The sequence below is a fragment of the Myotis yumanensis genome, unplaced genomic scaffold (assembly GCF_028538775.1).
Source record: "Myotis yumanensis isolate MYYU_CA2020_CCGP unplaced genomic scaffold, mMyoYum1.0.hap1 SCAF_8, whole genome shotgun sequence".
Taxonomy (NCBI): Eukaryota; Metazoa; Chordata; class Mammalia; order Chiroptera; family Vespertilionidae; genus Myotis; species Myotis yumanensis.
The window spans coordinates 68,920,509-68,946,680 of NW_027223759.1; the positions used below are offsets into that span (position 1 = coordinate 68,920,509).

The window sequence follows — 26,172 nt, forward strand, 5'->3', positions numbered from 1 at the left end:
CTAGCAAGGGGCAAAGGTAGGCTGGAACCTTGCCCCTAGGGTGACCTTTCTTCCCTAAGCATAGCATATTGCTGGTCCTGCAGTGTAGACCCCCTGTAACAGGGTAGTAAGAAGCTAGGAACGCTCCTAAGCAAGTGGGATAGGGACACTGACACAAGAAAATGAAACAAGGCCAAACAGTTTGGGCAGCTTGCAGCCAGTTCGCAGCAAAACCTTATCTTGACAACAAATGGCTAATACCTCTCCTCACTAACCAAAGATCGAAGGAAAAGAGGAGGAGTTTTAACGCCTCCTATCCCTAACCAGAGAATACATAGCATAAATCACCCTGGAACTGCCAAGGCAGGAGGGGGGTGGGGGGGAAGGCAAGAAGGGAGAGTTTATCTCACCCACTAAACAAAGAAGTCAGCCATTTGGGGACGTTTAAACAGAGAAGCCAGCAGTCTCAGAGCTTGTCAAGATCAATTCACCAAACACTTCTCATAAATTCTGGGAAGCCATAAACAAAGTAAAAGGGAGACTTTGAGATCTAGTCTGTACCAAGATTTCCGGCAGAGGAATTTAAAAACCTACAGACAGAAAAATATAAAAAGCCCAAACCTCTACCAGGCAGCGCTTCTCAAACTAGTTGGGAAGTCTGCCTGTGCTTCATAAACCAGACGTATTTTGATAGATTTGCTTGCTTTTCTTCTTTAATAAATTTACTTGCTTTATATCTGTAATAAATTTGCTTTATTACAATGCCACCCTCAGGGGGTCACTCGTTTTGAATTCTTTATCATCAGCATGACAAGAACAGGGTACAGCCCTTTCCCTTCCCTTCGCCTCCAGGGGCTGTCCAAACACCTTTTTCTGGTGTTTCAGGTGCCTACAGCACCCTGAACTTTCATATTGCTGGTCATTCGGTTTGGACCCTGCCCTGACATTTCCTCCCCTGGCATGAATGGGGTATTCTGTGAGATGTACATGAAGCAATATTTGCTCATGAAATTAGATCTCAGGGTATAAAATATAATTAGGATCTTAATAGATATGTAGACCCTCTTTGAAATAGGACTATGCTTTAATTATCCTGCAAAATGAAAAGTGGCCCTGCTTTGAAAAGCTCTCCCCTCCATAAATATGAATTTGCAGTCTTCATGATATCACAAATCTGTGTTCCCCTGTGACCCAATTGCTGATCACTAACGCTGAAATCAGGAAATCTTTGTAACATGTTACACTATGTACTCTCTTACACATCCTGAAGGCTGGCAGATTACACCACACTAAAATTTTCCTCTTTGGCATGGGATTCCTTTGAGCTGAAAGCACTTGAAAAACAGCAAGTGCATGGAGAGGCTGTCTCTGAACTCCCTTTAACCTGCCTGAAAACAGATCTTCCAAAAGAAACTCAACTGCCATAAATCCCCTCCCAGGAGTTTTTGTCACAGGACAGAGAGTAGAAGTCAACACCACACCCAGAAAAACGGTCACAAACTATCACACCTCCCATCTATTCTTCCAAGGGCTCATTTGTCTTTTCTAAAAATTATTTACTCTCCCCAATGTGGCCTATATTTCCCCACTTTCCCCCTCTTAAGATAATATATAAGTTCTCTAATTGCATCGCTTTTTTATTTTTTTTATTGATTTTTTAAAAAAATAGAGTGAGCGAGCTAGAGAGATGGATTTGTTGTCCCACTTACTTATGCATTCATTGGTTGATTCTTGCATGTGCTCTGACTGGGATCAAACCCACACCTTGGTATATTGGGACAATGCTCTAACCAACTCTGGCCAGGGCTGCATCGCTTTTTGGGGTTGTGCATGAAAAAACCTGACAAGCTCAGGGGAGGCCTGCATGGTGGTCTTACAAAGGCCCAAAGTAATTATATCAGCATGTCTGAAGTTAAAATTTCCTAACTAAAAGCTAGTCACAGCAGTTAGTCATGTCCTAAGCCGGTATCTTTCTGGACAAAGGCCCATCTTTAACTAAGCCTGTCTATTGTCTTTTTCCATCTATGATAACATACCTTTAGAATGTCAGAGTAACCCCCAGTTTTCTTCAGACCCCTCAGGACACAATCTCCCACCAGGGTACAAGACCAAGAAACCCCTCATTATTATCTTGTTCTCCATATACCATCTCAGGGTCCTGTAAATGTTAATTGTTAACTATCCTATACCTGCAAATATAAAAGGAAAGGATGTCTATCCATTTTACTTTTTATCTAGTCTAAGAGATTTCGCCACTTTGCTTTCTCCTGCCTCCCTAGTCTACCACCAATAAATTTCATGTAACCCCCTTACACATCCTCCTTTAATTTTAATGCATAAATGAAGGTGCAAAACTGCCATTCGCTAGACCATTTTCTCAATCCTTTGAGATTTTGCTTCCCAGCAACTGTTACCAATTTGGCTCAAATAAACTCATAAAAATTCTCTACAGGTTTGATCCTGGCTGGGTGGCTCAGATGGTTAGAGCCTTGTCCTGTACACCCAAAGTTTGTGGGTTCAATTCATACAGAAAGCAAGCGATTGTTGGTTCCCTTCTAGCTGAACTTTACCACTATGATTATTATCCCCTACTATTCTCCTTTAAATAATCTAGGCCATTAGTAAATATTTAATATAAAATGTTCTAAAAATTCTTTAAGCTTATTGACTATCCATTTTAGCAGACCAACAGGGTCCAAGCATATTGATCTTATTGGTTCTTACTGTGTTAAGTCCATTTTGCTGATAATAATTATATATCAAATGGGTCAAATCACCCTAAATGTTTTCTATTTTGGAATCCTATATAATAAAAGGCTAATATGCAAATTGACCGAACAGCAGGACAACAGGCCTCTATGATGTGCACTGACCACCAGGGGGCAGATGCTCAATGTAGGAGCTGCCCCCTGGTGGTCAGTGTGCTCCTACAGAGGGGGTGCTGTTCAGCCAGAAGGTAGGGCTCACGGCTGGCATGGCAGCACTAAGGATGTCTGACTGTTGGCTCCTGAACTGAGAGAGGGCACTCCCCCCCCCTCGATTGAGGGACTCCCCCCTCCCGTGCACGAATTTTGTGCAGAGGCCCGGTGCACAAAATCCATGCACTGCAGGGGTGGGGGGAGGGGTCCCTCAGCCCGGCCTGCACCCTCTCCAATCTGGGACCCCTCGGGGGATGTCCGACTGCTAAACCGGAAGTCGGACATCCTTCTCACAATCTGGGACTGCTGGCTCCTAACCACTCGCCTGCCTGCCTGCCTGCCTGCCTAATCACCTCTAACTGCATTCACTTGCTGGCCTGATCACGCCCTAACTGCTCTCCCCTGCTGGCCTCATTGCCCCCTAACTGCTTGCTCCTCTGTGTCAGCCTGATCACCTCTAACTGCCTCTGCCTCAGCCCCTGCCACTATGGCTTTGTCTGGAAGGAAGTCAGATGTTCAGAAGATGTCTGGTCATCTGGTCTAATTAGCATATTACCCTTTTATTAGTATAGATTGTCACTTCACAAAACAAATGCATTCTCCAGAGTAAATGTTATTATTCTAATTTAGAAATTGCAAAGTTGAAAATGATATTGGGAAATAACAATAATAAAAATTAAAAAAACAAACAAAAGGTAAGTAGTTTATTTTCAGTTTTGTCTTGAATATCTGGAAGTTTTAGAAGAAATCAGCTGGATCCTGAAATATTTCAAGGATGCTTCTATTCTTGACCTTTCCTTAGCATAAGAATCAAAGACAATACCATATAAATTATAAGATCAGGCTACATTATGACCAGTGATGGTTTATTTTGTAGATAGGTAGGTAGTATGTCTGTAATAGGCCATAAAAGATGAAGTCATGGAAAATGACGACCATGAGCCAAATGGCATTTCCTACCTTACAGGTCATGGATGGCCAGTCAAAGACTTGATCTCATTATCCCAGAGCAATATTTCAGTGAAAGCACTCTCATTTTTATGTTGCCATTAAGATTATAAATTGTTAATATTATTTTTTCCTGTTAAGCAACTTCAATGTACAACAACCCACTGGAGTGGCATGGAGATTACTTTAAACCGAAGCATGTGAACAAACAGTAGTCAAGTAAAGAAACAGTATCTAGACTTAAGCAGAGCCTCCCCAAAATACAGCTGCCATTGAACCCCTCATAGAGAGGGTGGCACTGTCCAGGGCGGGGGTGCAAATTCAGTTCCCATCAATCTCCCTCTTGAGGAGCTCCTAGCTAGGAAGGGCACTGCACGTTATCATCAGGAGGAAAAAGGCCTGTGGAGCCTTCCCTACTTTCCCACGAAGCCCCAAAACCATGTCCTTTTGCTCATCTGGTGTATAAGCTGTACTCCTGGCTGCTCAGGGAATCACTCCTCGGACAGTGCTTCTGTGAGCATGTGCGATACTCTCTTCTCCAGTTAACCTGGAGGCTGTTCACTAATCAAGAGGCCCCCAATGAAAAGCTTTGCTCCCAACAGAACCTCAGCATGGGATTTTAAACTAAATATTTAGGAGCAAAGAAATAACAAACACTTTTGAAATTGAGGTTGGAGAGTGGGGTAGGAGGACACAGGAGTGCAATCCTGCACCTCAAACACTACCCAACCGACACCCGTGGGCAGGCAGAACCATGGTGTTCACCTGGCCACCTCCACTTAAAGCAAAAATACCTAAATAAAGCAAAGACAAAACAAAACAAACTAGCTATCTAATCTTTTGCTCAGAAGAAATATTTTTTTTATTTAGTTTGAATTGCTTGAAGCATTAAAATGTACCTCCTTTCTGAATCATCTAATAAAAATTAGATAAGAGGTTTTAAGGTTATGTAATATTCTATTGTCATGGGGTAAAATGTAAAGTTAAAAGGTAACAATAGAAGGGTAAGTATTATGCAGAGACACTTTCCTGAAATATAACTTCAAAGTCTTGAAAATAACCAACCAGTCCCTTAATGAAGTATGATAATCATGAGGATATGAGTAGGATAGCAAGACAGCATTTTTAAAAATGCCTTGAGGATAAAAATGCACAGCCTAGCTGATTGACTATCCAAGAGGCAAGGACATCCTCTGAAGTTCAAATTCATTCAATTTAATTCTCTGCTCTCTTTTATATTAAAGCCAAAAATGAATATTAATCATTTTTATTAACTCTGACCCTCATTTTTAAAATACTAAAACTTGCTAATGCAAAATGCTTCTAAATGTAGTGATATGTATTTTCCAATGTGTACATAAAGATTATGCAGATAAAGTTATAACATGCTTAATAAATTATATAAACCTTATAATTTTTTTGCAATAAGTTGTGAATTTATATTTCTAACCACTAAAATTAAGAACTTTGCAGTGTTCTCCAATAGTTGTGGAAGTGATCATTTGCTCTCAGTGTAAACTAACTTTAAAGGACAGATACTATTCCCAATGTGAAAGACCAAAGACATAGAGAATAAAGGAAAATGGAGCAGACACTCTGAGTTTCTATAAGAGTCAAATGTCTTGCCTTTCGAGTTCTTAGAAGGCTTGGTTTCATCCTCCTGAATTGTTTGTTTCTAACCTTCAAGCTTGGCTCCCTCTTCATAACTACTTTTTTAGATTCTAAGAATCAGAAAATGTTTTAAAAATATTTCTACTAATTTTTAATATTTTAAATATGTAAATAACTTTAAATAATATAACATTTTTAAATAGTTAAAAACATTTTGAAGACATTTCTAGTTTCAGCTTTGTCAGTAGTTACCAGGTGTTAGGATCACCGAAGGAGGAATGCACAAGGCCGAAAGGGGTAAAGAAATGAATTTATTAGGTCATCTGGGAAACCAGATGGGATGAGCCCCCAAATGGCACCAGCACCTAGGTACAGGGAGTCAGAGATTTTAAAGATTCTAGGCGGGCTTTTTCTGGGCAGAGAATTCTCTGGGTGGGTCTGGAGGAGAAAAATAATGGTCTTAGCAAGTGGAATGTGGTCTAAGTGAAAGGGAATGTGAGTTGTGAAGTAGTCTAAAGGCAGTTCCCGGAGGGGGAGGGGTATCAATTCAATTATTTGGATTCAGTTGTTCGATCAGACCTAACACGGGGGACCTATAAGAAGTGGATAAGGTTAGGGATTTATAATATCGCTGAGAATATGAAACTGATGAAAATAGATATCCTTAAACTGCCTATTAATGCAATGGATTTTCAGGAGGGAAAATCAGTATGTTTGAGAAGGTTGGGATTAAAGAGGATAAGCATTCAGGTAAACAGAATGTGTGAAAAGTTTCATAGGCAGAAAAGTAAAAGTAGAACAGAGCGACGGAGAGAAGAGATCCTGATTTAAGACCCCTGCGTGGTAGCAGGGAAGCTGCTGAGCTCAGCCCAAGAGGAGCATCTTCTTAATAATCGTGTTCAGTTTGGGGAGGAAAGTGCCTTCTGCTCTACTTAACCTAATCCTCTTCCCAAAAATTTTTATTTCCTTATTTATAAAAATTACTGTGATAGAGGTTAGCCAAGAACTAATCATAAAATTACTATATTAAATCCCAAATGTTAACTCCCTTGTTAGTCATCCTATATAATTAAAGGGTAATATGCAAATTGACTGAACGGTGGAACAGAATGCTCGTGGCCCCTCACCCCAGCCTGCCCTGCCTCTAAGTGGGCACCCCCATCCCTGATTGGAGCTGGCCAGCAAACCACCCGCGGCCCTTCACCTCAGCCGGCCTGCCCCTGATGGTCCCTATGAGGTGGGCCGGCTGGACCCCACCAGTACATGAATTCGTGCACCAGGCCTCTAGTTAAGGAAAAAAAAATTACATATGTTTTAAATGTGACAACTCAGGAAAGGGATTTAAATTTTTTAATATTTTTAAAATTTTACTCTTGAGTCTGCCAGTAACTTGCCCTGCGACCTTATTTGCTGATCCTCAGTTATTTCATCAATAAAATGACAGTATCAAATGACATGACCACTAAGCTTCCTTTCTACCCTAAAATGCTATTAAACACCTTTCCAAACATTGAACAATCTAGTGTGATTTTTTAAATTCTTCTGTGAGATACTCAATGACAACTTTTGAAAAAAAATACTTACATTTTGGCCCACTTATCTAGTTCTTCTTCCAGATATGTTTTAACCATTTTTGGTTGAAGGCCAAGAGAATTTCCCAAGAAATAGATGGCGTTTTCATCCTTATTCACTAATGATAAGTCAACTGGAATAGAAGAAAATGTATAAAATGCTTATTCAATTAATTCATATTCTTCCATTTGGCATTGCTAATCCAGTGCAAACAATAAATAAGATTAACTTCAAGAAGGATAATAAATAATAGCCAGTTTGGTTCAGTGCATAGAATATCCCTGAAGTATCAGGGGTTCGATTCTGGTCAAGGGCACGTACCTAGGTAGCAGGCTCAATACCCAGCCCTGGTTGGGGCTTATGCAGGACAACCAATTAATGTGTCTCTCTCACATCAACGTTTCTCTCTGTCTCTCTCCCTCCTCTCCACTCTAAAAATCAATGGAAAAATATCCTTGGGGGAGGATTAACAAAAATAAACAAACACACAAATAAATAACTTCAATTCTTCCCAAGGATTACACCAGATTCTGTAAAAAATAATCTTTTCCATCTATATTTTAAAATAATTACACCTATAGAATCATTTCTTGAGGTCTTTCATATATATTTTGCTCCATGAGAAAATCTAAATTATCAATTACTTCCAATCATAAATACCAAGAGAAATTTAAAAAGATTTAAAAACAATATTTTTAGAGGAATTATATCAGCCTATCCAGTCAGAGGGAAAAGTTAACAGAATTCAGGCAAGTACTAATCCTCTGAATTAATTGATGTTGTAGATATTCCAAATTTTAAAAAGTCTAAATGATTATATATAAAATAGATATATTGTTACATTTTTTTCATTCTCTGTATCTATACACATATATTAGTACATATATAGGCAAAGATTGTTCTCTATATCTACTTCTTAGTCAAATAATTTGGAACTTTAGTGATTTGTCTGTATTATAAGTTTCCCTTGACTGCAACAAATGCAGTTTCACAAGCAAACTAATCCATGTGCTTAAAGCAGTGGTCGGCAAACTCATTAGTCAACAGAGCCAAATATCAACAGTACAACGATTGAAATTTCTTTTGAGAGCCAAATTTTTTAAACTTAAACTATATAGGTAGGTACATTGTTATTAACTTACTTAGGGTATTCCTAAGCTGGCCTTTGCTAAAAAACGTCCTCAATCTGATTGAGGTACGTTCACTGAGGTCGACCCCTTCCAACTCTCCCATCCACACTCGTCTTGTATACTTATTTCATCTATCTCCTTTTGTTCATCCTCTCTATATGTCCAAACCATCTCAGCATACCTTTCTCAATCCTCGACACTACATCTTCTTTCACTCCACAATGTTCCCTCTACGTGCACGCCTGCACGTGGTATTTTGTGGAAGAGCCACACTCAAGGGGCCAAAGAGCCGCATGTGGCTCGCGAGCCTCGGTTTGCCGACCACTGGCTTAAACTATAGCCTAGAAATGCACGAGTTTGTAATCATGTTCTACTTAATTCTATGGGGAAATAAGGTACCTTCTGGCTAATATTTCATTTGCATCATTTGGCAATATGTTTGTCTTTACTTTAGAATGCCCAATGAAACCTCTCCAGACTTCTTACGACACATCATCTATTTCATCCTGATCACTTTTATAGATACCGTGCCTCTTTTCCACAGTCATCTCTTAAGCCTGACCCAGTAAAAAAGCTGTAAATATTGTTCACACATTTAAATTGGATTCGTTAGCAGTACTTTGTTGACCTAGAGAACAAATATTGAAATAATTTATTTATAATTCAAGGGTTTAAATTGGTGTATCATGGGTCAAATTTCAACTAAGCACTCAAATAAGTACATAATAAAGACAGACCATGTCCTGTGTGTGTCAGCCCCATCAGTGATCAAAGATGAGGAGGCAACAACTCAGATTTCTGTCACCATTCCATTATTTTTGTTCTTTCATTGCTGATTCTTTTACAGACAAATAGGTAGTGGGCTGCTTTTATTTAGAAAGCATTTTTAAAGTGTGCTCAATGTGAAAGAAAAACAGAATTATAAACTAAATCATCTTGACTCGTGCCAACCCAAAATATGTTTCATTATGTATTAGCTTTATTTTTCTCATACCTTTGCTCTTCAAACAAATTTTACTTAAAACTCATTCATCCACCTATGTGATATCTCCTGCAGGTACAACACTTGTAGGTATTACAGATTGTTTCCTCCTGCTCTCTCTTTCTCTCTCTCTCTCTCTCTCATAGCACTGCCAGAATGGCTTGTTTTCTTAGAGAAAAGAGAAAATAAAGTTAGCAATGTAGTAAAGTGAGGATAGTTGTCACCTGAAGTTGGGAAGAACAACCTCCCACCATAATACAGATCTACTGTACAACCACACCTCTCTCCCACTGTCCCATCAGTAACTGTAAGAAACAAAAGCTATGATAGCTTGATAAGGGAGGAGATATAGAAATCAAGTGATAGCAATAATCTTTGAGAGGGAACCAAGATAGCGGCATAGGTAAACACCTGTACTTGCTGCCTCGCACAACCACATTAAAACTACAGCTAAAAGACAGAACAGCTATCATCCAGAACCACAGAAAGGCTGGATGAGTGGAAGTTCTACAACTAGAAGGAAAGAGAAAAGTGCATTGAGACTGGTAGGAGGTGCGTAGGTGCGGATATGCGGAGGTATGGAGGCGCGTGTGAAATGGGCTGGCAACTGTGTGCGTTGTTGTCTTTTTCAATCAGGAGGGAGATACAAGCTCCTGACTGCTCTGAACTCCAGTTCCGGGGGGCGAGACTCTGGGGACCCAGACTCATATGGGGAGAAACTGGACTGTCTGGCATCGGGACAGGAATGAGAGGGCGGCTTTCTTGCAGAGGTGCTTGCAGTGATCATTCTTCCTGCACGGGGCTGTGGGACACAGAGACCCTGGGACCTCTCCCAGGCAGAGCAGATTTGCAGCCATTGTGGTTTGTTCCACCCTGATGATTACCTGAGAGCCCACCCCACCCAATTTACAACCCCACCCAAGCTGTGAGCGGAGGCTTTTGCACATGAATGGCCTGTTCTTTTGCAATCTAAAACCTAACAAACTGCTGCTGGGTCAAAGAGTGTCAAAGCTTCCAAAAGAAGGCCTAAGTCTCAACAGCAGCCTGCATTGCTTCACAGCTGGGCCTTGTCTGGGCACTTGCAAACCCCAAACAAAGAGGAGGAATCTGCAGATCTCTCTGTTCTTTTATATCTAGAATCCAAGTCTAGAGTCTTCTGGAAAACATCCATGAGAATTTGACCTCTAGGTGAGAACTGTTTCAGTGCCAGAGCATGGCTGTTACACAACTAAACATCTTGTGGGTTTTGTTGGATCGTTTATTCACTATGTGCTTATGGCCTTGGGAGAGTTCTTTTTACAAAAACATTAACTGCATTTATTATTTGTTCCAAAGTCAAGTCAGGATTGACATCATCCAGTCATTCTTGTTCTTCAGGATATTTTCTGTCTGTTGACAAATTTTTAACCTATTGAGGATTTGGTATTCTCCCAAAATATATACAGTGGAACCTCGTTTCTCCAAATTAATTTGTTCCAAAGGGCTGTTTGAAATGGAATCATTTTTTTCCCATTAAAAATAATGTAAATTGAATTAATCCATTCCAGACTCCCAAATGATTCCCTGTTTTAACCTTTTTTATATACATGTCTATTGTACTGTTTAACCTATAAATAAATACTTTGAAAGCAAAAAGGGCATGAAATGCAAACGAAAATTTAACAAAAAGAAAAGGAAATGTACAGTAAAAAAATGTGCAGGAAGCAGCTGATTGATGTTTCTCTCTCATCGATGTTTCTAACTCTCTATCTCTCTCCCTTCCTCTCTGTAAAAAATCAATAAAATATATTTTTAAAAAAGAAGCAAAACTGATTCAAAGCCTAGATCTATGATGTAAGGAAGAGTTGGTTTCTCAAAAGTTACCTTGGTAAGCATTATTCTGGGATTGGTTGCTGTGACTGCTAGATTTTCATATTTTTTGCTTAAAAATATAGAAGAACCCTAGTCGGTTTGGCTCAGTGGATAGCTTTGATCTGCAGATTGAAGGGTCCCGGGTTTGATTCTGGTCAAGGGCACATGCCTGGGTTGCGGGCTTGATCACAGTAGGGGGCATGCAAGAGGCAGGCAATCAATGATTCTCTGTCATCATTGATGTTCCTATTTCTCTCTCCCTGTCCCTTCCTCTCTGAAATCAATAGAAACATGTATTTTTTAAAAATGTAAGGGAATTTATATTGAAGAGATCTTTTCCTCCATATAAATATGAAACAAATGAAAGCCCATTCATTTGAAGGCCATTGACAAGTAGACTTAGGTGTTTTATTAGCGTGTTCTTTGATTAGAAATCCTAGGCTAAAATTCCAACATATTATGACTGCTCATTTGAGAAATCTAAGGATTTCACTCTCAAATTTAACAAGAAAAAAAGAAGAAACATGAAAAGAAAGGAAAAGAAAAGACCCTTGTTAAAGATATGCAATGATTTTACAGATTGGTGAACATGAAATTGTTGCTGATTGTATTGCAATTAGTAATGGGAAGCATAAAGATTCGAGCTGTGTTTGTTTCATTTGTATTTTGATTATTTGGAGCTTTGGTAATATCAAGAAGATTATAAGCACCTAATATGAATTTGTTGGATAAGAGCTAATAGTAAAATTGTTACAATCTAAGTGCTTGTGATACTAATGTGCTTGGGTCTTGGTTGTTGTTGTCAATACTGAGTTGAATTTGGTGATTTGGAATACTAATTAATTAGGGTTGATGTTTATGTCTATAAATCTCTGAGACCATATTCCTCTGAAAAAGTAGGTCCAAATTTTATCGGTAGACAAATAATGTCCAGAAGCAAACTACTGGTAAAGCATTTTATTAAATGACACATACAACACTGCATCTCACAATTCCTAAGGACCAATTCTGGATTTGGTTATTAGAATGAAAAACTAGCTTACAAACATATTCTTCTTTTTGAAAAAAATATTTTCAAATAAGTGTTTTTTCTTTTTTAGTATAATTTCAATTTAATAGTTTTTTTCTCTTTAACTACGAAAAGCTATTTTTTGTCTTTTATATTTCAGAGAAGTCCAAGGCACAACTTGACCTGGAGGAGCACACTCCACTCTGACACAATAAATGTAACTAAAATTTATTGAGTAGCACTTTAGAATCTGCGAAGTCTGAAATACAAATGTCAGTAGGCTTATCAAAGGGAGAAATCCAAAATCTGAAGTGCCACCAGAATCTGACATTGAATTTTTTATTTTGTTTCCACCTCTGAGAAATTGCTCCTGTCTTGGTTTCAAAGACAGCCTGAAACCCCAAATTATATAGTGTATGGACTGTAAGTGCTCCAAGAGAAGCCCACTATTCCCACATCTGGCCCTTAGAAAATTACTAAGGGCCAGATAAAGAGAGGGTGAGTAAATTACTCTAGTTTTCTTTTTTTTTTTTCTATCAGTTTTTTCTGTGATCATCCATGGTAATCACCAGTCAATCCTGTGACAGTTGTAACAGTAGCAGCTGCACATACACTCAAACCTCTGAGAAGGAAAGCATTTCTCTCTAACCAGAGGAAGGATAGTTCTAAGAACGTAGGAAAATTCTGGTTGCTTTTGTCCTCTGCCCTCTTGCTTTACCAGAAGCAAGTATAGTCACAAAGAGTGAATAACAACATGTGTACACTATATTTTAGTTTTCTGACCAGAGGAAAATGAAAGCGGGCCTCTGGGAACAGGAAAGTTTTAGGCCTATTGCAAAGAGGGAGCTTAAGAAAATGATCATATAAAGTTGTACATAAACTCCTGAGCTCACCCTGAACTATGCTTGAATGTATCTAACCCTAAACAATGTAAAAAAACATTGAGAACTGGTCCCAGATTTCAAGTTGGTGACTAAGTGGTCTATGTGCAGGGCAGATCCTTGCAGACTAAACTTATCTGGGTAGACTGGGTGCTAACATAAACCAAAGGAAATGAAAAATATCAACATTCACCATAGGATGTAATAAGACACAAAGTCTCATAAGAGAATATTCAAAATATATAGATAAAATTCAAAATTATTCAACATAAGAACTAGAACAATCTCAACATCTCTGACAGGAAAAGAATCAATAAACATTAACCCCAAAATAACACAGCTATTGGAATTATCTGACAAAGATTTTAAGGTAGCTATTATAATCCTAATGTATGAGGAAAGTTACTATTTAAATGAATGAAAAATAGAAAGTTTCAGCAGAGAAGTAAAATATTTTAAAAAGAAACAAATTGAAACTTTATAACTTAAAAACATACAATATATAAATTTTTTAGTAATTCCAAGAAGGACTCCAGAGCAGAATGGAAATGGCAGAGAAAAGAATCAATGACCTTGTAGACATAACAATAGCGGTTATCCAATCTCTGCATCAGAGGTTAAAAAACAGAGAGAGAGAGATTATAAGAAAATGAACATGGCAGTTATGCCAATATTCAAAATCATAACATTTGTATCATTGAAATACTAGAAGGAAAGATGAAAGAGTGGGGTGCAATAGGTTTTTAAGAAATCCCAGAACTACATTTTTTTAAAAAAAGAAAATATGTGGGTAGTTCACAATCTCATACAACTATTAATGCTAAATTTCATTAGCTACTAGGGAAATGCATATAATATCCCAAATAATATATTACTACACACATTAGAATAAGTTAAAAAAAGAACAAAAAAAATTTTAAAAAGAACAAAAATATGACAATACCAACTGCTAGTAATAATGGGGAACAATAGGCACTCACACATTGCTGACAGCAATGAAAAATGTTTCAGCTAATCTGGAAAACAGATTGACAGCTCCTTCTACTGTTAAAAATGCATTTGTAGTGTGATCCCACAATCTACTTATAGCGTGCTAGACCAGGGGTTGACAAGTTATGGTTTGTGTGCCAATTCTAGCCCATGATTAGTTTCTGTATAGTCTGCAAGCTAAGAATTTTTTTAAAACATGTTTAATTGAAAGAAGGAGGGGGAGAAAAAAAGATGGAAAAGTCACCATCAGACTGTTATTGTGGCTAGAATTCTGGAAATGGTGTATAGAAGTTCATTTTCTATTTATTCTTTGTCTATTATACCACTTTAGTTAATAGCTGGTTCCAAATATAATGGTTAAAATTTCAAGATCTCCATTTTTTAAATGTAATTCTTCAAGTAGGATGGTTATAAGGTATGTAAACACCATATTTTCCTGAGAATGCGTCTGAATGCCAAGAGTCGGGGTCAGTAATGACAGCAACACCAAGGCAATTAAGGTCCATTCTACAGGTTTGAATATAATATAATCTGAAAGTTTGTACAAGATTTTTAAGTTGTGTGCAAATATCTCCTAATGCAATCTGAAGAGGCCCCAAATGTCCAGGCAATCTTTACTCAATTTCTGCAAGTACAATGTGTTTTCTAATCTGTTCCTGAGAACTTGAATCTATCGTGGAAAGGTGGCACCACACTCTGCTGAGTCTTGTGATTTGGTGGTTTCTTCTACTAAAACATCATCCCCAGCCCAACCGGCATGGCTCAGTGGTTGAGCATCGACCTATGAACCAGGATGTCATGGTTCAATTCCTGGTCAGGGCACATGTCCAGGTTGTGGGCTTGTGATCTCATTGTGGGGCGTGCAAGAGGCAGCTGATCAATGATTCTCTCTCATCCCTGATGTCTCTCTCTCTCTCTCTCTCTCTCTCTCTCTCTCTCTCTCTCCCTCTCTGAAATCAATAAAAGTATATTTGATAAATAAAAATAAAACAACAAAACATCATCCTCTATAAAACTCTTTGATCCTTAAGTGTTTCTTTGATTTATGTGTGTGTGTGTGTGTGTGTTAATCCTCACCTGAGGATATTTTTCCATTGATTTTTAGGGACAGTGGAAGAGAGAGGGACAGACAGTGAGAAACATTGATGTGAAAGAAACACATTAACTGGTTGCCTCCTGCACGGGCCCTGACCAGGGTCAGGTCGGGGAGGAGCCTGCAACTGAGGTACGGGCCCTTGATTATAATCAAACCCAGGAACCTTTGTTTCGCATGCAGACCAATGCTCTATCCATTGAGCCAAACCGGCTAGAGCTGATCCTTAGGTTTAATGTTTCAGTTACTTTTTTCAAGTTCTCATAACTTGGCAGTAGTTTAATGGCTGTTATCTGAGACCCTAAAATTCATCCAAGCTGTCCTGAGAGTCCTACAAGGCAGGGGAATGACTGTCTGAGTCAGAGACTGTGTCAACATCAGTTTCTTCTTTTTTAACCAGAGGGGTTGAAGAGGGTTTCAGAAACACAGACACATAATTCTGGCCATACAAAAACCTCAAAGTTTCTTCTGTCTTCCACTCAATCAAAGTCTCCTTCAGAACTTGAAGTTTACCCTTGCAACTCCAGGCACTGAACTAAAAGCTAACCAAACTTGGTTGGATTTGGCAAATTTTCTCTTAAAATGCTCAGCACTTTTCTTACTTATGCCCACCAAGAGTTATTTCTGAACTATTGTGTGTTTTTTTCAGAAATTTCTGAAGCTTCTAATTTTTCTGGTAAAGGACTATTTGAAGGCATCTGAATATTTACTTTCTGTAAAAGAAGGTCTTGCTTGAAGTCAGTTTTTTGACCAGCTTTCTTTTTCATAATGCTGTGTGTGTGTGTGTGTGTGTGTGTGTGAGAGAGAAACATTGAGAAACATTGTGTGAATGTGTGTGAGAGAGATCAGTTGTGGCCTTCTACCCATTACATTTGGTCTGTTTCCTGGTAGAATGGAGGAAACAAAGTCTTTCTCATTATCACTAACAGTATCACTTGGAGTTCTAGAACAACTAGGCTCATACTGCTTCACAAAATGGCCAGGATTGCCAAGATCTGGTGTTTTAATGGCCTTATTGCATAACTGTACTTCTTGTCCAGAACGGCCACTTTGTACTTCTTTTAGCAGATGAAACTCAGGGTGCCTTTCTTCTTCTCGAACCCACACTGCAGTTTTAGGAATTTGTGCTTCACAAAATTTAGATGCTTTATAACAAAGATTGTTGCACAAATACTTTCATAGACCTTATTGGTTTTGGTAGACATGTTATCTCTCTGTTTTGGTACAATTCCTAGCTTCTTGTGACAATAAGGGCTAACCACAGAGCTCAATAATAAAACATTCATCCATGATATTGCCGTAATGAGCCAGTGTGATAAACCTCCCACACTCCTTTAAGAATTCTGTAATATTCTCTTCTACAATATGTAGAGCTTTTCTCTTAAACTCAGACTTCTTTCTCATAGTCTCTTCTAATTCTGCTTTTCTTTTAGAAGCACCTTGTTTCAAGTACTTGTCTGTGTAGTACCTGCACTAGACTCATCCATGGGGAACCTGGTCATATGGTCAGTACTGACCCAGGTGCCTCCCTCTGAGGTTCCACCTCCCCCAGCTTGGTGCCAGGGGAGCTGCAGGGACCAGGGGCAGAGAGACTAAATTCTTTATTGAATCAATTCAACTTCTTTCTTTTTTTTATTTTAAAAGAATAAGCAATAACTTATCCAAGATTGTAATATTCTTAGTTATTTGCTATTGGATATCTGATTAAAACTAATGTTATACCTATCATCAGGATACTAAAGTCGATTCTTTTTTTATTAATCCTTACCTGTGGATATTTTTCCATTGATTTTTTTAAAGACAGAATGGAAGGGAGGGGGAGAGACTGAGAGAGAGAAACATCGATATGAAAGAGACACATTGATTGGTTACCTCCCGCACACCCCTCGACGGGTCCGGGATCAAGTGTGCAACCAAGGTACCTACCCTTGACCAGAATTGAACTCTGGACCCTTTTGGCTCCAACCACAGAGCCAAACCAGCTAGGTAAGGGTCAATTCTTCAGTACAATTAAATATTTATATGCACAATGCTATCTCTACCTGGGTTCTGATTAATTTATTTCAAAGCTTAGTAAAAGAGTCCTGTGTTGATCTGATATTAACAATTCCCATTAGAGTTAAAGGTCTGCAATCAAAGGTCAAAATAACATTTTGGCCCTATTTTAGGCTCACTTTACATAATCTAATGTTCCTTTTCTGTAAGACCTTAAACATTTTTGAGCAACATTTGTCTTTTCCTCATGGAGGAACTATGGCTCTGAAAGACTACTTGCTTCTCAAAATTCACCCAACGATAGAGTTAGAGCCAGGAATTCACAGCAATCTCAGATCACAGTGGCTCCCAAGGCAAACATTATGACTTGTTAGTTGTTTGTGCTGCAAATCTATTGAGCTGGGAGTGGGAGAGATGAATTAGGAAGCACGTTTGAAAGCATGTGGAAGAATACAAAAAGGTAATTAATATTTGTTGAATGAAAGTGACTCAACATGAGGATGACAATTGTGTTAGTTAATAAGTGTTAGGTTCAGTAACAGAAAAAGCAAAAAAAAAAAAAAAAAGTCCGAAATATCATTTTAACTTTCTGTGTACCCTTTTATTTCAACCGCTTTTTTCTCTGGAAATTCAGGGTTGGGTCTTACCTCAAATCCTTAATGCTATTGTATAGAATAAAGGCCTCTTAAGAAAAGAAAGTCAAAGACACCCACCCCCTACTACATTGCCTCTAGTGTCCAGGAAATAGTCATTGCTCGTAAGTGTGTGACTAGATGTGGCCGTTATTTAACATCATTCCCCCAGACAACTCAGCCCAACCTGAAGGCACAATGGACCACTTTCTCTCCTCAGTGCTCCTGCCATGTTCTTCCTTCTTTCTGTAATACCACCACCCACCCTTACTGGAAAGGTTTTGTTACTATTTCTGTTTGCTTATTTTGTTGTGTCTGCTTTTCTTGTCACTCATGAAAATGAGTAAAATAAATTGTATTTAATTGTGAGGAAATGACAATTTTCAGTAAATTCTAGAGCACTGATTGCTGAGCTACATCGTTCTTGCTGCACGCAGAGAAGAAGACCTGCAGCTCTGTGGCACTCCAGCATCCTGCTCTCATCCCTCAAGCAGCACCTCATCCAATCTCTCAGGCAGCCCATGGAGAGCACACTGGGGCAAGGTCACCAGAGCTCACTTGTCTCAACTGAGTCATGGTTATTTGTGAGAGTTTCCACATTGTGTGCTGCATGTCACGGTGCCCCTTCTGTCACAGCGCCCCTTCCTTCCCATCACTGAAAGAATAGTCTTAGATTTAACATCCTCTTTTTCACACAAAAACAGTATATTTCATCCCTTAAGATTCAGATAAAAATGCCCTTTCATTCTAGTACAGTGGTTCTCAACCTTCTGGCCCTTTAAATACAGTTCCTCATGATGTGACCCAACCATAAAATTATTTTCATTGCTACTTCATAACTGTAATGTTGCTACTGTTATGAATCATAATGTAAATATCTGCTATGCAGGATGGTCTTAGGCGACCCCTGTGAAAGGGTCGTTCGACCGCCAAAGGGGTCGCGACCCACAGGTTGAGAACTGCTGTTCTAGATTCTAGAAAGACCTGGAAGATTTTTCTGCTGTGATCTCAGAACACTTCACTTGCAGCCCCGTTTTATCCAGTCTCATGTAGCTGTCCTTTGTATCCATGTGTTTCTCAATTGATATTCAGCAACTTTAAATTAGATATAAGGTGTTCTCTTATTTCATCATCCTGTCATTCTACAGGGTGCCACCATGTGTTACCTAGTAACAAAGAAGTCAGTTAAGATAGCTATGTGACTCAATATCACCCTAAAATCATATTAGCTGATTCTCTTGGGTTATGAATATCCAAAATTGTACCTGCCTCACTTAATCTCAAGAAGAAAGGAAATTAGACTCTATTGTAAAGTATGTGAAACCAACTTTGGTGGATTAATTCCATTCAACCTAGTAGCCATTTTCATCAAAGTAAAATGGAGCAAAGCCAAATTTGAAAAATTGCTTTATATTTTAATACCTGTGCTACTTAGTTGCTGTTTATATATATATATTGATTTCAGAGAGGAAAGGAGAGGAGAGAGAGATAGAAACATCAATGATGAGGGAGAATCATTGATCAACTGTCTCTGCAGGCCTCCTACTGGGAACTGAGCCTGCAACTCAGGCATATGCATGGGAATCTAACTGTGACCTCCTGATTCATAGGTCAACACCACAGCACTGAGCCACACTGGGTGGGCTGTGTTTTGTTGTGTGCTTTTTTGGTTTTTTTTGTGTTTTTGTTTTTTTTAACAGAACATCTCCCTAACCAAGGACAGAGTCAGTTTACTCCATTATTTTTAATTTTTCATTTCTTGATCATTGATTGTTTTGGTTTTATTTTGTTTTGTTTGCTCTTATTCACATAAAATCCCTCCTAATATACCAAATCCCAAAAAGACATTTCCCCTAAGGCAAGTATCATGCTATAAACTAGGTGTTGTAAAATCAAAGATATTGTAATAATATACTGGAAAGGAATTGTTTTAAGCTCAAAGTGCTTTGAGAGCAAGTAAATGCATCTGCCTATAATTTTCATTCAGTCAATCTATTGTTCAGAGAAGTAGATGACAGTAAAAGCACCCTGTAAGTATTTTGTTCTGAAAAGGAGAGGAAACATAAGGCATCTGAGACTAGGGTAGGCTGACAAGTTGATTTGGTAGCACGGGGAACCTACTGTTTTCCAGACAATTGCAATGGCTCTATTATAGAATGGAACAATGATTTTCAAAGAGTTATGGTAAACACTTGCAGTAACAAAAATAGATTAATAAATTGATTAAGGAAAATAAAGCTTTTTCTAGAATTCTCACTTGGAGGGAGATCCTGCGTTTTGGGAATATGAAAATACTCCCTGAAGTGCCTCAGCTTGTCTTCCTCATCGAGACGGAGGGCGACCCTCTCATCTGTAGGGAGACATCGAAGTTCAGATGCCACGCGTTGCACTGTGTCAGCTGGTAACTCAAGAGGCAAAGGCTCCATTACAAGTTGTTCTCTAAAAATGAAAACAGAAATGAAAAATAATAAAGCCGCCATAATTTTCTGCAGAAAATTAGCCCTTTGAGTAAAACACCTTATGTTTTTAACTAAGAGCCCCATCTTCCCAACCCCAGAAATAATATTGTTACCTGAACAGCATTAAATTCTGTGCCTGAGTTTTTCTTATGTATCAAACCAAAAAAGAATAGTCCCTTAGGGATGTTGTAAGGTTTGAATTGGGCAATGGTACTTTCAATAAATGATCGCTCTTTTTATTTTTATTTTCTGGAAAATGAACCAAATTAGTGACTGTCTAACATATATAAATAACTTCACCTTTTCCTCTAGATGCCACACTAGAAGGTAACAGTTAAAGATGCTTTTGGGAAAGTGTAGGGAACAGCACCCCACCTGGCTTGTCCTTCTCCCTATCCCACCTGCACTAGCCCACCTCAGTGATTCTTTGATGATAGTTTTAAAACTATGGAGATATATACAGTATAACCTTAATAAATTCTTTACTGTGAATGAAATGATGTTGATAAAAAGGGTGCTTTACTTTAAATAATATCAGTATTTTTTTGGGGGGCATATGATGACCAAAGAGGCCTACTTCCTATTGATAATGAGAAACACCTCTTTCAATAGTATATATAACAAAACAGGACTTTGTGGTGTTTCTTGAAACCACATTTGACTCCTTTTAATCATCACTGAACACTCCCCACCTTTTTGGAAAGAAAGCTTAATCTTTCTGAAGGGGATAAATAACAATGAAGATTTAAATTCATATTTAAACTTCACACAAATTTTATGTTTTCTATATTTCTCAAAGTTTTAGTTTTTTTCAAATTGAGTAGAATAGTCTTTGAGAAAAAAAGTGTTTTTTCCTCAGGCTAGTTTGATTTACCTATGTACACTTTTGCCTGTCTTTGCTTCCATATTCCTCCATTCATTTTCTTTTTCAATAAATATTTATTGAGCGCCTATCATGTTGCACCATGCAGTGGTGGAACAGCAATTTATAAGATAGTATATAAGTAGTAACTCTTGTGGAGTTTACATTTTAGGAGGCAGAATGAAAAATAATTAAATTGTATAATAGCAGATAGTTTCAAGATCTATGAATAACGGATAGAGAGTCACTGGGGTATGGAATAGTCAAGTGTACCTCTTTAGGGCAAGGCTATAGAGCCACTTCTGAATCACGTTATGGAGAAGAGCTGGACCTGGAGGAAGATAATAGCAAGTGCAAAGGCCCTGAGGACCTGACCTGTTCAACTAATGGACTAAGAGAACTAAGGGGAGGGAGAGACTATGATGTGAGAGAGACACTGGCAGAAATCATTCATGAAGAACTTGGAAGGCCAGAAAGTTTAGATATTTTTCTCAGTTAAATGGGAAAACATTGGAATATCTTGAGTAGAAAAATGATATGATATAATTTTGCATTAAATCAAAATCACCTTTTCTGCTCTCTGGTGAATTATTGTTTAACTGAGAGGTAAATTAAGGCTATTTTAACAGTTCAGGGGATAATCACAGTAGCTTAAATGTGGTGAGGGGAAAGGTAGCGAGAAATACCTGGATTTAATAATATATTTTGGAACAAAAATCTAGAAAACCTATGGTAAAGACAGGAAAGTAGATAACTTCAAGCTTTTGGAGAAATTCCTAAAGAAATACCCAGGGAAGAAACATTGTGAGGAGGGAAATCAGAGTTCTATTTAGAACATGTTAAGTTTAAGATAAATACTGACCATCCAAGAAATTTTCAAGCTGGCTTTTGAATATTTAAGCTCAAGGGAAAATTGGATCAGAAGACATATGTTTGATATTTTTCAACTCATAGAGTGTAGTTAAGACCTAAAATTCCTAGGCACCAACCTAAACAAACATAGATAAGGATGTAGAATACCAACTGAATTATCTTTCTTCCAATCTTCACTCTCCCTCCTCTTATCCTTAACACACACAGTGTTAGGCAATAAAGAATAACATGTCTGAGTTTATACAATGCCAGTAAAACAAACATTCTTCCTGTCCTCTAAGGTTACATTCTTCTGCTTACTTGACCTCTTCCTTTCTCAGTTGCCAATGGTCCTCCCTGATGAGCCATCCTTTATGTTCCCAGATAAGGATACTAAGCTTCACCTGAGCATAGTTTTTCGTTTTGATACCAGTAATGCCTTTCAGTTGCTGCAGTTCATGGTTTTGAACAAAAGCCAATGGTTTCCCATTGATCTTGATGGTTCTTTCAATATCTGACCATAGAAATTATTTGCTCTCTTCATGAAATTTTCTCTTTGTGATTTTTCTTATGCCATTCCATTCCCTTCCCCCAAAATGGTCCGCTTCCCCTTGTACATATTCAGATCCTAGTCATCCTTCAATGTTCTAGCTCCACTGTGCCTTTTTCTTGAGGTCTGCCATGGTGTCTCAGCTAAACTAGTCTTTCCTCCTCTGAACACCTATAAAACTTACGAGCACACATCTAGTAATAAACAATACATTCTGTCAGGTACTGTACTTATTTAGATATATATGTGGATGGGAAAGATCAAACATGCTTGTCGTGCTGACAACTTGATTCTAAATGGGTCTCTACCTATATTTTTCTGATGAAAGAAACTGCTTTCTGGGTAGAGATGACTATAATTCTGCCACTTAACATTATCAATTGCCTGGTCATCATTAATTAGAATTCTCCTGGACACTTGACCCACTAAAGACAATGGTTTCGTCAATGGCCTGTGAATGATTGGCTGTGAAAGCTCTGGCCAAACAATCATGACGGTGTTTAGCCGAGCATGTAATCAAATTCATTCAGGAATGAGCTGTGAGATATAGTTCTTCAGTCAGTTAGAAACAGGAGCAAAATTTAAAAGAATCAGAGAGAGAAGCAATAAAGTGGTAGAGTATAGAAGGTGTATTGTCATGGGTGACTCATTTTTGAGAGTCATACAGAACCAATGATTGTTAAAGCACAAAATGATTCCAACAGTAAGAATCTGTTAAAAAAAATAGTTGGGGATGGAACAGCTATTGCTCCTGAGAGCGTGACAAGACAAATCAGTCTGGAGACTCATTGAATCCTTCCATGCAACAAAGTATGTGGAAGGCCTGGGAGGCTGCCTGCCTTGCTGTTCTGAAAACCCCATGAACTGTGTTTCTGCCTTACTATCGAGTGTGTCTTACTATAAACCCATTACTTAGGGCAGCTTGATTTAGTTGCTGGTCTACCTACTGAACTGTATTCTACCGTTGGGGGGTGGGGGAGGAGGAGAGGGACTGAATCTTATCTTTATAGTCACCCTATTATTGAGCAGTGCCTTTTAGATAGAATTTTCCTCTAAGTTAGCAGTTTAATAAGAATACACAAAATAGCTGGGTGAATTATTTGATGTGACAAATTACATGTTACTAGAGGGTCTCCCTCTCCTATTCCAATTACATGGGGATAGAGAAACACTTCAATGAGACTCAGAAATACTTTTTCAAGAGAGCTTGTCTTATATTTTGGACTTTCTTTGGAATCATCATTTTGAGGGTTCATTGTGGCTAACTTTAAACTCTAAATGAGGTTCCTAAATTAATATACAGATTATTTTGTTACCATTATATCCCAGTAAAATTCAACTTTCCTTATTTAAAAATTATTAATATTCATTCGTTAGCCTCTTTATAGCTGTTTTTTATTCAGTCCTTGTAATAATCCTGAGGGATCAGTATAATTTCCCCCATTTGAGGACTAAACTCTGGAATAAACAGAGTAAAAACAGAAACAGAAAGTTGATAAAGCTTTTTCTGTGGGACCACACTTTGTCTGAGCAGCTGAGTCATTGGTGCTGCCTGCATCATGGCATGTGGGTGGGATATGCAGAGCAAAATTCCTGGCTGAAGACTTGAATCTTTCACTTTATTTTTACCTGCCTCTTGCTCCCTAATTTATTGTTATTATTTACTATTTCTTCAGTCCATTCCCTTTACCTCTCTTTACTTCTTGTTTCAACCTTGTACTCAGTCTACAAAGCATCACAGGATATGAATCCATCTAGTCTTTTTAAATTATCATTTTATTGATTGATTTTAGAGAGAGAGAGAAGAAGGGAGAGAGAGAGAGAGAGAGAGAGAGAAACATCAATTTGTTGTTCTACTTATTTATGTGTTCACTGATTGACTGTTACATGTGCCATGACCAAGGATTAAACCCACAACCTTGGCATATAGAGATGATGCTCTAATCAACTTAGCTACACTTCCAGGGTTCCATCAATTCTTTGTAATCAACCCTTCACATTTAGTGCCGTGATACCACAGTGCCCTTATTACAAGGAAGCAATTTATTAACTCACTACAGGCCCGGGTGCATGAAAATTTGTGCACTCCGGGGAGTCCCTCAGCCTAGCCTGCGCCTTCTCACAGTTCAGGACACCTCAGGGGATGCCCACCTGCCAGTTTAGGCCCGCTCCCTGGGGGATTGGGCCTAAGCTGGCAGTCAGACATCCCTCTGGCAGCCTGGGAGCCCTTGGGGGATGTCCACCTGCCAGCTTAGGCCCACTCCCCACAGTCAGACATCCTTATTGCTGCCAAGGAGGTGGGAGAAGCTCCCACCACTGCTGCTGCACTTGCAGCTGTCAGCCCAGCTTGTGGCTGAGTAGAGCTCCCCCTGTAGGAGCATATTGACCACCAGGGGGTAGCTCCTGCATTGAGCATCTGTCCCTGGTGGTCAGTGTGCATCATAGTGACCTGTCATTCCCAGTTGTTCCACCATTAGGAACATATTGCCCTTTTTTTTATATAGGATAATAACTGCTGCTTAATTCTGCATTGAACCCGCCAGCTAAGAAAATTAGTGCTTTGTAAACCATAATTTTATGCTTTGCTTAAGTTGGCCTTTGTAAATAAATTGACATGCTGTTATTTTGAAATAAATTCAATTCAAGTTAAACAGAACTCCAATCTTATGTTTTACATTTTTAGTACTAATTTTATGAAGAAGGTGGAAATATATACAGATGGTCTCAGGCAAGTCACCTAACCTTTTTGTGTTGCAATGTTATATAAAACTAAGTTAAATATTACTTTCTTCAGAGAATCATGATTAAAATGAAATAAAATTAGTGAAGTACTTTATAAGAAGATAAAATATATTCTTGTAATATATTTCAATATTAATACTTTGTGATGAAAATTGCCACTTTACCCTCAACTTAGCTTCTGCAATTTTGTAAATCTTATTTTCACAATTTTATTTAGACAGCTAAAATTTCATAGCTAAAAAATTTATGATCATAACAATTGTTTCTATGCAGTTTGGAACTCAGGATCTTCTAGTCACCCATGGGTCTAAAGTTAAATAGTTAACTAGATGATATGAGTACCCTGTGGTTAATCTTTACAGCGTTTAAGGTATCACGCCTGAAATGAGCAAATTGCACATGTGGGTTCAAAGTTTAGAAACTGCTAAGCAAATTTTAAAGTGTGTAGCTTTTCATTGGGAAAGAGGGAAAGAAAATGTTATTTATTTATTTTTAATTGAATATATTGGGGTTACATTGGCTAATGACATTCTATAAGTTTCAGGTTTACAATTCTATAAAACATCATCTGTATATTGTATTGTGTGCTCACCACCCCAAGTCATGTCTCTTTCTGTCACCATTTATTCCTCTTTGACCCTCTCCTGCCTCCCCCAACCCCCATTTTCTCCTGGTAATGACTGTACTGTTGTCTGTCTATGAGGATTTGTTTGTTTTTTTGTTGCTGTTCTCTTTTTTCTTTTAATCTTTATTGTTGAAAGTATTAGATAGGTCCCCCTTGGGGGAAGTGTTATTTAATATATGTTCATAGAGCAACAGTCTTTAGCCCTATCACTGTTTGAGAAATGAATGACATCACTCTGTCACAAGTGCATATTTCATATCTAAGATTATATTACTTACATGCTGATCTTCACGTTAATAAGATTAATGCATTTACTCCAATTTACTACTTAAATAACACCCCACCTTTTAAAAAATAAAAGCAGGAATGAAAAATATACAAACTAAAAAAACTTCTTGCTATGTAGAAAAAATGTATCAACTTTCTATTCTTAGGCAAATATTTCATAAAACGAAACAGAAGCAGCCTGTTTAAAAATAGACATTTTCACT

General features: G+C 38.2%; 1 protein-coding gene and 1 pseudogene across 3 annotated transcripts in view; both read right to left on the reverse strand.

Moving 5' to 3' along the window:
- Nucleotides 1-26,172, reverse strand: part of KYNU (kynureninase) — a 98,904-nt gene that overhangs the window by 67,958 nt on the left and 4,774 nt on the right. For all 3 annotated transcript variants that reach the window (XM_070423459.1, XM_070423460.1, XM_070423461.1), the window contains exons 2-3: nt 19,849-20,030; nt 7,041-7,161 (exon numbers count right to left, since the gene is read on the reverse strand). In XM_070423459.1, coding sequence (XP_070279560.1) covers nt 7,041-7,161; nt 19,849-20,017 — 290 coding nt within the window. In that variant the 5' untranslated portion in view covers nt 20,018-20,030. The remainder of the gene's footprint in view (nt 1-7,040; nt 7,162-19,848; nt 20,031-26,172) is intronic.
- LOC139015429 (putative RNA polymerase II subunit B1 CTD phosphatase RPAP2) lies at nt 14,203-18,661 on the reverse strand (annotated as a pseudogene).